Source organism: Siphateles boraxobius, unplaced genomic scaffold, assembly GCF_051911475.1.
Source record: "Siphateles boraxobius isolate OS27281-9 unplaced genomic scaffold, OSU_SipBor_1 17, whole genome shotgun sequence".
NCBI lineage: Eukaryota > Metazoa > Chordata > Actinopteri > Cypriniformes > Leuciscidae > Siphateles > Siphateles boraxobius.
In genome coordinates, this window is record NW_027508777.1 from 8,573,668 (window position 1) to 8,585,658 (window position 11,991).

The 11,991-nt window shown below is 40.8% G+C and overlaps 1 protein-coding gene across 2 annotated transcripts; it reads left to right on the forward strand.

Moving 5' to 3' along the window:
- The first annotated feature begins 7,067 nt into the window (after positions 1–7,067).
- Positions 7,068–11,664, forward strand: LOC143740276 (ecto-ADP-ribosyltransferase 5). 2 transcript variants are annotated; one of them, XR_013204822.1, is made up of 5 exons: positions 7,127–7,187; positions 7,463–7,537; positions 7,639–8,363; positions 9,360–10,290; positions 10,624–11,664. XR_013204822.1 is itself a non-coding variant. In XM_077232379.1 (4 exons), exons 2-4 carry the CDS (start codon positions 7,490–7,492, stop codon positions 9,463–9,465), a joined length of 879 nt encoding a protein of 292 aa, XP_077088494.1. In that variant the 5' UTR covers positions 7,068–7,187; positions 7,463–7,489; the 3' UTR covers positions 9,466–11,664. The 2 variants fall into 2 exon arrangements, 1 of the variants encoding a protein (XP_077088494.1); XM_077232379.1 differs by having other exon boundaries at positions 7,068–7,187; positions 9,360–11,664.
- The last annotated feature ends 327 nt before the right edge of the window (positions 11,665–11,991 follow it).

The following is an 11,991-nucleotide window of genomic DNA, read 5'->3' on the forward strand; positions in this document are numbered from 1 at the left end:
TTGGCTCGTTCAATAGTACTCGAAGATGATAGGCTCTCTGGCGCAATCCCCATTTCAGTCGGCGTCGACTATGTCCTCCATTCCCTCCTTCAGGGAACGGTGGGTTGCATACGCAACCAGGACGTTCTTTTGAACTTTCTATTTATCAAAGAATAAATAACTGTTTTCAACATTGATGATAATGAAAAATGCCTCCTTGCATAAAGCTTTCTCACACAAAACAAGTCATACAAATTTTAAATCAATATATTGTCTTATCTAAATGAGTATACAGGATGATTTTCACATAGTTTTGGAGCAAATATTCTAGGCTACGTGATACAATTTTCAAAATTCTTGGGAAGAAATAATCACTATGGGTTTTATGACCTTATTTCAGTGACATTTGTTTTTTTGTTTTTTCACAAGATTTCCATTACACGAGAGTAGATGTTAATACTTCATGCTGATTTGTACTCGGCTTTCGCCAAGATAAGCACCAACTAAGACGTAGCTTTACAGTAACCTATGCTTCTCCATCCATTTATGCTTCTTTCCATCTGGTGACGTGAATCTCCTTCTGTCTGGTGTTAATAGTGTATTTGCGCGTCAGCACACACAACGGCTGCAACAACAGTGCGGTCCCCCCATAACAACCCTCTGGATTGAGCGGAGTAGGGAACATATCTAGGGTCTTCAAGTGGGCACCTTCCGTCCTCAGTGTTTCGTCGACTAGCCCACGACACCTCAAGAGGGCTCGGCAGCGACTCTGGCATCCCAGAGTCACCCCCCTCCGTCCCCCACTCAACTCAGCCCAGCTTACTGACCTCTACTTCCCTTTTGCTGCTGAGACCTAACCACAATCTCACAATCTCTCCGCAACCCAACCATACGCGCCAACCCGTTTGACTAAGGCTGTCGAGCCCCACTGGTGCGTTAATATGCAGTTTCAGTGGCAACGGTTCCGTATGGCATACCACCTACCGCAAAACACAATATCTGCCCAACCACCCGTCATTCACGCAATATACACAGGAACGTAATGACTGTAAATACTATACAACCTCTACAAATAAACCAACAGTGCTGCTGAGACCTAACCACAATCTCACAATCTCTCCGCAACCCAACCATACGCGCCAACCCGTTTGACTAAGGCTGTCGAGCCCCACTGGTGCGTTAATATGCAGTTTCAGTGGCAACGGTTCCGTATGGCATACCACCTACCGCAAATCACAATATCTGCCCAACCACCCGTCATTCACACAATATACAGAGGAACGTAATGACTGTAAATACTATACAACCTCTACAAATAAACCAACAGTGCTGCTGAGACCTAACCACAATCTCACAATCTCTCCGCAACCCAACCATACGCGCCAACCCGTTTGACTAAGGCTGTCGAGCCCCACTGGTGCGTTAATATGCAGTTTCAGTGGCAACGGTTCCGTATGGCATACCACCTACCGCAAAACACAATATCTGCCCAACATCCCGTCATTCACGCAATATACACAGGAACGTAATGACTGTAAATACTATACAACCTATACAAATAAACCAACACCCTTCAAGTTTTCAAGAATTCTACGAAACCGTAGCATGGCGGCCTGTACTCAGCCAGCTAGAATCTTTCCGTCTCAACCACAGCCAGTTGCTGCTCCTTTCTGCTGCTTCAGATAAGTTCTTTACTGTGCGACGCAACAATTGACCACTGAATCCGACGTCTCTGAGGAACCGAGTTGTAGAGTGTGCCACAAAACCTCGACAACCCACTTCCACTGGATAAACCTGGACTCTCCATCCTCGCTGTTCTGCTTCAGTGGCCAGATGAGCATACCGCAATTTCTTCCTCTCATATGCCTCATCTACCGCATCCTCCCATGGCACTGTTAACTCTATCAGTTGAACAATGCGTGCTGATCCAGACCACAAAACAATATCTGGTCGTAGGTTAGTGGTGGCAATCTCAGGTGGAAAAATAAGCCATTGATCAAGATCAGCCAGCATCTTCCAGTCCCTAGCAGCTTCCAGTTGTCCTGGGCGAGAATTGGTGTTAGCACCTTTTCTTGGTGGTTGCTCGCCTGGGCGGAGGAATATTGTCTTCTGCGTGTAATGTTTTGCTAGAACAGGCGGCAACTTATTGGTCATACTACGCTTGCCTTCCAATGCTAAAGCCAAACATCGCAATACTTGGTCATGGCGCCAAGTAAACCGACCTTGGCTAAGAGCCACCTTACATCCTGTCAAAATGTGCCTTAATGTGGCAGGGGATGAACACAAAGGACAAGAGGGATCCTCTCCTACCCAGAGGTTTAGGTTCTGCGGTGATGGGAGAACATCATATGTTGACCTAATAAGAAAACTGATCCTACTCTCTTCCATTGACCAAAGGTCTTGCCAGCCCATTTTGCGTTGTTCCACACTCTCCCATCTCATCCACTCTCCCTGCTTGGCCTTTGAAATGGCCTTTATACATCTCATCCTCTCCTCCTGCTTTCGCACCTCGTTGACTACCAGCTTCCTCCTTTGAGCTGGGCCTACCTTGTGCCATTTAGGAGGAGCTAAACTGAGCCCAAAACCCCCTCTTCCATGCTGTACCTGTCCCACGATATCCCCAATTTGAAGGTCAGCCTTTGCCTCTACTACAGATTTCTTTGCTGACCACTTTCTACCAGTTTTTACCACAGGGGCTGCCTACCTTACACATTTGTCGCGTGACTCTGCTAAAGTCATTTCCAGTATGACCTTGGCACACTTAAACTCCTCGGTTAAAGCAGAGACTGGCAGCTGCAATACTCCTTTACTATAAAGTCCCACTCTGCTGAGGCAGCGTGGAACTCCCAACCATTTCCTGATGTATGAACTTATTAACGCTTCCAGCTTATCCACTGTTGTCAAAGAAACCTCGTACACAGTCAGTGGCCACAGCAACCTTGGCAGTAGACCAAACTGAAAGCACCAGAGTTTTAGTTTGCCTGGTAGAGAACAGCTGTTTATGCTCTTCAACCCTTCCACTGCTTGTCGTCTAACTTCTCCCACTCGAACTGTGTCCTTTAGATCCCCATCGTACCATCTCCCTAGACTCTTCACTGGCTTCTGAGAAACTGTTGGTATTGCCTCACCATTAATGAAGAATATTTTATCTACTACCTTGCCTTTAACTATTGAGATGCTCCTTGATTTAGAGGGCTTAAATTTCATTCGTGCCCATTCAATATTATCTGTTAACTTCCCCAATAACCGATTAGTGCAGGCTACCGTTGTAGTCATGGTTGTCATGTCATCCATGTGTGCTCTGATTGGTGGTAGTCGCATCCCAGAAGCCAAGCGCTCTCCTCCTACTACCCATTTTGATGCCCTAATGATTACTTCCATTGCCATGGTAAAAGCCAGTGGAGAAATGGTGCATCCTGCCATTATTCCAACCTCTAAGCATTGCCATGTAGTGCTGAATTCTGGAGTTGAGAAACTAAATTGCAAATCTCCAAAATAGGCTTTCACTAAATTTGTTATCGACATCGGTACCCTGAAAAAATCAAATGATGCCCAAAGAAGCTCATGTGGCACTGAACCATATGCATTAGCCAAATCCAGGAATGTCACGTGGAGCTCCTTCCTCTCCTTTTTAGCTGATTGTATTCGTTGCCAGATAATACTGATATGTTCTAAGCATACTGAGAATCCTGGAATGCCCGCTTTTTGAACTGAAGTGTCAATGAAGCCACTCTTTAATAGGTAGGTTGACAATCTCTGAGCAATAATGCTGAAGAAAATTTTGCCTTCGACGTTTAATAGTGAGATAGGGCGAAACTGACTGATGCTTGTGGCATCTTTTCTTTGGGTATAAAGACTCCCCCTGCTCGGCGCCATGATCTAGGTACAACCTGCTTTTCCCAAGCCACTTTTATCAATTTCCACAGAATCCTTAGAACTCCTGCAGCACTCTTGTACACTCTGTACGGAACTCCATTAGGCCCTGGAGATGATGAAGCCCTTGCCTTTCTCACAACCTGCTCTATCTCTTTCCACTTAGGTGCACAGACCTCCATTTGGTATTCTGGTGGATTGACAGGTGGGATGTCTGACGGAATTGACATAGGCTCTTGCCTTTTTGCATCTGTATGCGTTTCCTCCAAATATCTCTCTAGCTCAACCCTAGATGCTTTTAAAGTGCCATTCTTCTCACTGGTGAATAACTTCTTGATGAATTTGAATGGATCTTTATAGAAATTAGCCCTCGCACGTTCCTTCTTTTTGTAGCGTTTCCGTAGGCGCTCAGCTCTGCGTAATGTTGCAAGCTTATCTTTTATGGCCCTTTGTAAGAGATTGAGTCCCTCCTTCTGACTTTGTTCCGCTCTTTTCCATTGCTTCCTCGGCTGTCTCCTTTCTCTAACTAACCCTTCAATTTTCTGCTGCCGTCTAGACAATCCAGGAGTAGTTTGTACTTTTTCCTTCCTTTTTTCCACACCAAACCTCTCACTTCCATATGCGTAAATGATGTCCCCAAATTTATCCAGCTTCTTTTCAACTGTACCAGTTAATCTTTCCAATGCAAAGCATAGATCTGTGTTTACCGTGTCCCATGCAGTTTTCTCACTAGCTCTTGGCCATCTAACTCCAGGCCTATGCCCGTTGAGGTTCTTTTCTCTCTTATGCTGGTTAGTCTGACCGGGTTCACAAGAATCAATGTGTTCATCACTAACTGTGCAAACCCTCATCTCCTCTATGAGAGGGGTGCTGATATCCTGCGAACTGTGGTTTGCTTCCTGTCGCTGGATTTCATTCGACTGACTTGACTGACTCCGTAAGAAGTACTGATCAATGCAAGGCCCTTGTCCCTTCTCCCTCAAGCATTTCATTTTCCCTTGATGAATCTTCAAACCCCTGACCGTTGTCGCCTTGCTCCAGCCACAGACACAAGCTTGGAGTTCAATTGCTTTGCTAACTGCTGAACCTGAACTAGTCTTTTGTGAAGTACTCTCCATACTCATATCCGTTTCCATTCCAAAGTCGTTAACCATGTTGTCCACCATTGAGTCATCTTCCGCCCCTGCTCTCGCAGACTCTAGGGGTATTTTCCTCTTTAATTTTTCAGAAGCCTTAGGCGGGTGTCTCCAGCATCCTGTAAACACAGAGCTGGATACTGCCGACAAGGGTAGCTAACCCTTACCAGCCCCATTGGGGTCTCTTTCCTCCTGTCAGCTGTCTCTCCAGGCTGTCACAAGGTCTTTCCCTTGTTGCCAGCAGCACTATTCACCGCAGTCACTGGACGTATCCAGATCTTCATGATTTCCATTACACGAGAGTAGATGTTAAAACTTCATGCTGATTTGTACTCGGCTTTCGCCAAGATAAGCACCAACTAAGACGTATCTTTACAGTAACCTATGCTTCTCCATCCATTTACGCTTCTTTCCATCTGGTGACGTGATGCATAAACCATGCATAAACATTATTATCTTAAAACTACAAACTTTTACATACATGCTGCTGACATATTACTGTAGCAGAGTTTGTGCTGAATACAATGTAATAAGACTTTAGCCATGAAAATGTCACAAGTAACAGAAATAAGCACAAATGTCAGAGCATGTCAGAACACCTCCAGGACCCAGAAAACACCTCAGACCCCAGAGGGTTAACTAATAAGAAGCTCTGATTAACGGATTAGTAAGTAATCACACTTGAATGAGGTAGTTCACCATTAACTAATTAACAATTTTTTTCATACCTCCCTGTGGACTTGGAACTACTAGTCTATATAGGCCTACAGGTTCATAATTAACATGAATAATACATTCTTTTTTACTTATAAGTCAAAAGTTTACAATGACTTCATACAATATTAGAGAGATATCATGCTTTTCACATTACAATACTGATCCAAATAATTAATAATTCCTTATGAAAGATTTGGTAATACTTGAGTAATTACTAGGTTACCATCATCTTTACTTTAGAATGAATTATACATTATGCATTATTCATGTTAATTATGAACCTGTATATAGTAGTTCTTAGTAGTCCTCTGGAGGTATGAAAAAACAAATAGTAGTTACTGATTATCTAATAGTGAATACCACATTCAACTGAGCGCTATTTCTTACTGTACTAATTCATTAATCAGAGTTTCTTTTGTTAATATTTACTAGAATGTTAATAGTGCGTCACTCCTTTGTTCCTGGTTATTCATAATGACAGAACAGTACTCTAAAGTATTACAGAATTTTTGATAAGCTCGGTAGAAAAGGTCAAATCAATTCTATTCGGTAAGTTTTTACTTTTTTTTTACCTTAACTTACCTTTTACCTTTTACTTTACCGGTAAGTTTTTACCTTTGCTCACAATATATTTTTTGCAATTATATACAAGTATTTTGTCATCATAGTGCAGTACGTCTGGGTCTTCCAAAAGTCTCCACCATCAAACATCGCTGCTCTTCACCTTTTAAAATTATTAAATGTAACACCATTCTCGAACTATGCTATTGTAATGTGATTTTTACTGTTGGCTTTCAAAAAGGATTTACGTTAGCATACCAGAGTTATCCTAAAGTTAAGTTTTAAGTTTTTTTTTGTTGAGATAGGTTTCTTCTGTAATACCCTTTTCCTATCTGTAGTTAAAGTAAGATAATGCAGTTAGGAAATGTTACTCTTTAATAGGCTTTGTCCTAAATGAGGTCCTAACTGAAATAGCGATGTCAAACAGATAATATCTTTCTGTAATACACCCCCTGGTTTTTTCAATTTATAAGCATAATTTCTCTCCCCATTATTAGTTTATCTGGAATAATAAAGATACTTTATACAAGCACAAATCTATCTTTTACAAGAACTGGTTTGATGATAATATTAAACTTGTTGGTCAATTATATAATGAAGTACAGCTTCATACCATTGGGTACTCATTTGTTATTTAAGGGTGAATTTGAATACTTTTTTATCTGAAGTGACCTCATTTGATGGTTTTGAAACCTTTTTTTTTTTAATTACCTACTCTGTGATTCTTCTTACATGATTATGCTGTCTGGCTTTTCTCATAGCTGATCACCATAGTGATTTAAATTTCAGGAAGGAAAAGGCAGAGTACAGCCCTGATAAGCTTTCCTGTGTATATCTTTTCCTGTTTGTTGACCCCCTGCAGTTCTGACTGTAGCTTTCTCATGTTAAACCAACCTTAAAAATACCAGGCATCTTGAGACGGTAAGTGCTGCCTTTCTCAGTTTCTCTTTGTTTTTTGATAAGCCACTGGGTTTATGTAGATGTTTCTGACAACATCAATGTACCATGCCAAATAACTATTTTTTTGTGATATCACAATTTGTGCTTCTTGTCAATTTTTCACTTCGTATTTCTTTTAGGGGTTTGTGCTTTTGTTCTGTCTGTGCTGAAAATAATTGTATTTTATATATATTTGGCAAGCATATATTTACCAACTTTATTTTTAGCTTGTTGTTCGTGTTATTGTCTTTCCCCAGACTTGTGCACATACGCCAACTGATACAATGGGAAGTTTGCGGTTTCCAGCATTTCTCCTGGTGCTCTTGTACACTGTAAGGTCTCCATTGAACATATCCTCACCACTTTAAACTGTTTAACTTTGTGAAGCATAATTTTTTGATTTTATTTATCTCCAAATTCCTTGTGCTTTCAGACTGTGGTGCAGATAACTGAAGAGCTGATACACATGAGCAAGTTTCCTGAAGCTGCAGATTACTCATTCTACAGTTGTCGGAAAGAGATGCTGCAAATGGTCACAAAAGCTGGAGGTTTGCTACAGACAGAGCTTAACAACAATACAGATTTTATGAAAATGTGGAAAACTAATACAGCATGTGAGAAGGCCATTCCAGAGGGTACACCAGAGCACATGATTGCACTGCAGAGCTATGTTGAAGCTGATCCCATATTTCGTAAAACATTTAATAAGTTGGTTCACACCAAGAGCAGGGGCAATTCAACTTACCAAGATATGTTTCCTTTCAAATCTCTTTTCTTCCTGCTGACTGATGCCATGCAACTCTTGAAAAGCAATTGTAATACAGTGTACTCTGGCACAGAGAAGAAATATAGCATCAAAATTCGGGACAAAGTACGTTTTGAGAGTTTTTTTCCAGCAACACTGGAATATACTGCTGCAACCGAAGATGCAACAACTGATGATGAGACCATGGGGACTGTTTTCCATATCACTTCTTGTTCTGTGATCAACCTTGATGTAGTGTGTAAATCAGAGGATATAGATCTTCTAATATCACCCACTGAAGTTTTCACAGTTAAGAATATCAAGACTGTTAGTGATAGTAATGACCGTTACACAGAGATCACCTTAATGCATTCACACATGCAGAGCTCCTCCAACTGCAGTAGCCTTGTCAGGTAAGAGAGAGAGCAGTTTACAGTTTACTCACCCCCACGTCATCCAAGATGTTCATGTCTTTCTCTCTTCAGTCGAAAATAAATTAGGGTTTTTGAGGAAAACATTCCAGGATTTTTCTCCATATAGAGGACTTCAATGGGGTACAATGCAGCTTTAAAGGGCTCTACACAATCCCAGCCTAGGAACAGGGATCTTATCTAGCGAAACAATCTGTCATTTTCAAAAAAAAAAAAAAAATATATATATATATATATATATATATATAATTTTAACCACATATGCTTGTCTTGAACTAACTCTGCGATGCGCCAAGCATTACGTAATCACATTGAAAGGTCATGCATATTTCGGTTCAAAAAAGTAGGGTAGGGCGAAAAACACCATCTCATTTTCTCCTCCATCTTCAAAATCGTCCGACATAGTTTTTTTACCTTTTATTTATTTATTTTTGTAAATGGCGTTTGACTTAGTCTTTGCACGTTCACTTTGTAAACACTAGATCCGTACTTCCGCCCATGTCACGCGTGACCTTTCAAGGTGATTATGTAATGCGTGGCGCATCGCAGAGCTAGTGCAGGATGAGCATTTGTGGTTAAAAAGTATAGAAATGTTTATTTTTTTTTTTAGGAAATGACCGATCGTTTTGCTAGATTAGACCCTCAGTCCTCGGCTGGGTTCATGTAGAGCCCTTTGAAGCTGCATTAAAACTGAAATTTGGACCTTCAAACCGTTGTATCCCATTGAAGTCCACTATATGGAGAAAAATCCTGGAATATTTTCCTCAAAAACCTTAATTTCTTTTTGACTGAAGAAAGAAAGACATGAACATATAGGATGACATTGGGGTGAGTAATTTATCAGGAAATTTTAATTCCGAAGTGAACTAATCCTTTAAGATTTATTTGATTGAATAAAACTCATGTTGAAATACTAATTTCTAATAAACTGAGCATAACTAAAATAAACTGACTTGAATTTTCTCTTTCTGTCTAAAGCGTGTCTGAAGAATCTAAAGAATCATCTTCAAGTTTCCTGAGTTCCAGTTCACTGAGTCTGATGGCTTCTTTACTCATGATGTACTTCTACATGCCAACTCTGTAAACTACTCTGTATTTTCTCAAAAATGCACAAACTCATGTGGAAAAGTAAAAGCGGCATTCCTTTTTTTAATGAATTTTATAAACGCATTCAGTGTTGACTTACTGTGCGTTCACACCAGACGCGAATTGAGCGTCAAATTCGTGCCTGCCGTGTCTAGTTATACGCGTGTACACTTTGAATCCATTTTTGCCAATTTTGTAAATTTAAAATTTAATATTTTCTTTCACATGAGGCGGCATGCTCTGTAGAAAAGGCAGAAGGCCGAGGAGGAAGTGCTCATCTGCGGACAGTGGCGGTGGGGCTGGAGGTCGTGCCGGAGGTTGCGCCAGAACCGCAAAAAGTTGCTGCTCCACCTCTGACGGACCATCCTGTGACCGCTCACGGGTCCGGCGACGACCTCTCCTCCTCTGTTGGCCCTGTGAAATAAAAAAATACCACACACGGTGCAATGAGAGGGCAGAAAGATGATACCTGATTTTCATGTTCACAGTGAAGGTATAAAATTTTAATTTAAACAACAAAATTGTCTAGATATTGTGAGAATAATATCTGTGCCTGTGTGAGTGAAATAGAATAAATGCAAGTGTGATATTGTTTTGAACTTGCTTTAACATATTAAGTAATTAAAGTTATACTTCACACATATACATAGATAAACATGTAAATGAACAGTAGCTAAAAAGTATGTATGCAGATGATTGATTGCATAGATTGCAATGGATTTGTGTCTGCATTTACAAAAACTATGATAATTAGTGCACCTTACTAATGTTGTGTGCACGTAACATGTTGAAATATTGTTTGTACTATTGCCTTCACACACCTGTAGGTTCAGCAGCAGGGGCTGAGGGACCAGGGACTGGGGAGACAGGAGAAGAGGAGGGGGTTCTTGACCACCCTCTCTCTGTTCAAATGGCTCTGTCAAGACAATATTAAATGTTAATACGACATGTTGGTAACAATACTCATAGAGAGATTACATTTCTTCATCTGTAAACATGACAGCATATATGCCATGTAATGTGGCTTTATTGTAAACACACCTGTCACTGTCTCCCCTGATGGTTCTTCTACGTATCCCTGGCCCTCAAGGTGGTGGTCCTCTCAGATCTGGGCCGAGGAATCCCGAGATCTGAGAGAATTTCCACCTCTTCCCAGACCCTGCTGCTGACCCACTCCTCTTCTCCGCCTCCTTCCTCTTCTCCTTCAGGTACGTGTCCCTGAGGCTTTTCCACTTTTTACGGCAGAAATCCTCTGAATAAACACATTATCTTGTTAGTGAAAAGTAGTTGTATATTAGCAGGAAAATAGTTGTAAAATAGCAGCACGGCAGCTTGCTAGCTGGTTAGTAGGTCAATAACGTGACTCAAAAGTGAAATTAACTTACCAGGTTGTAAAATCTCCTCACTAATCCTCTTCCAAGTGAGGTCCTTTTTACTCCTGTGTCTATAAAAGTACGATGTTGAGTCGTAGAGCTCTGGGTATCCACTCACAGCTAAAATTAACTTCTCCTCCATTTGGAATGAGTGACTTCGAGTGGGAGTTTATCATGTCACTTTGCCACGTGAAGCAAGCAGGCTCCTGATTGGTTAACGCGGCGCTAATTGACGCAGAGGTTCAGATTTTTCACCTCGGGCGGCAGACGTGAATTTGCGTTAAACGCGTGAATGCACAAAAAGCACTAAATAAATAACTTACCGCGCCGCGCTCTACGCCTCATTCGCGCCGCAGGAATATTTTACGCGCATAACGCGTCTTTGCATTGACTTAACATTGAAATCACTCGCGCTAGACGCTCGATTCGTGTCCGGTGTGAACGCACCATTGTAAGGAAGAATGTATCACAATAATAGATTACATTGTTTCAATGCATATTCTCTGTTCTAGTCCTTATGCCTATAATTTACACCCATCTAAATGTATATAATAGGCCTATAATCTTTTTAGTAAACATATCATGTGCTTTAGTGTTTTTGACATTTTAAAGTCTTTATTCCATAAATATGTTTTACATGCATAAAAAGTATTGCAGAGTTGCTCAAAATTTGCTTCAAGTGTCATATATGCTGTTCTATATAGGCCACCATTGCAATTGACCTCAGATGACTTCAGGTGAACTTGTTGAAAATGTATTCATGGGATACAATTCCACTTTAATTCTGAGACTAAAATATACATTCAATGTTTCTTGTCTCGGTATGTTGTGTTCTGTCAATTTCATAAGTTTTACAATTACCAGACCTGATAGTTTAGGGTTGGTGAAAATCATCAAGTCATCATCAGGAGTCTTTTGTTAATTATTCAGACTTTACTTCAGAAAGTGACATGTTCAAGCTGCGGTGGGCAGTTTTCCTGGAGCACAGTGTCGACTAACAAAAAATATGTTCTTAGAATGTTTTGCTAACAATCCCATTAAGGTATGAAAACATTTTTTCTGAATGTTTTTTAAATGTTCAAAACGTCCCTTTTAATATTTAAGAACTTTCGTCCAGGATTTGAACCGTGGACCTTCTCGCTGTGAGGTGA

What these genes read in the sequence shown, in the direction of transcription:
- LOC143740276 (XM_077232379.1), top strand. Translation starts at nt 7,490, where the DNA reads ATGGGAAGTTTGCGGTTTCCAGCATTTCTCCTGGTGCTCTTGTACACT. An exon ending in TCCTGGTGCTCTTGTACACT is followed by an intron (nt 7,538 to 7,638) that starts GTAAGGTCTCCA and finishes TTGTGCTTTCAG; the next exon opens with ACTGTGGTGCAGATAACTGA. An exon ending in AACTGCAGTAGCCTTGTCAG is followed by an intron (nt 8,364 to 9,359) that starts GTAAGAGAGAGA and finishes TTCTGTCTAAAG; the next exon opens with CGTGTCTGAAGAATCTAAAG.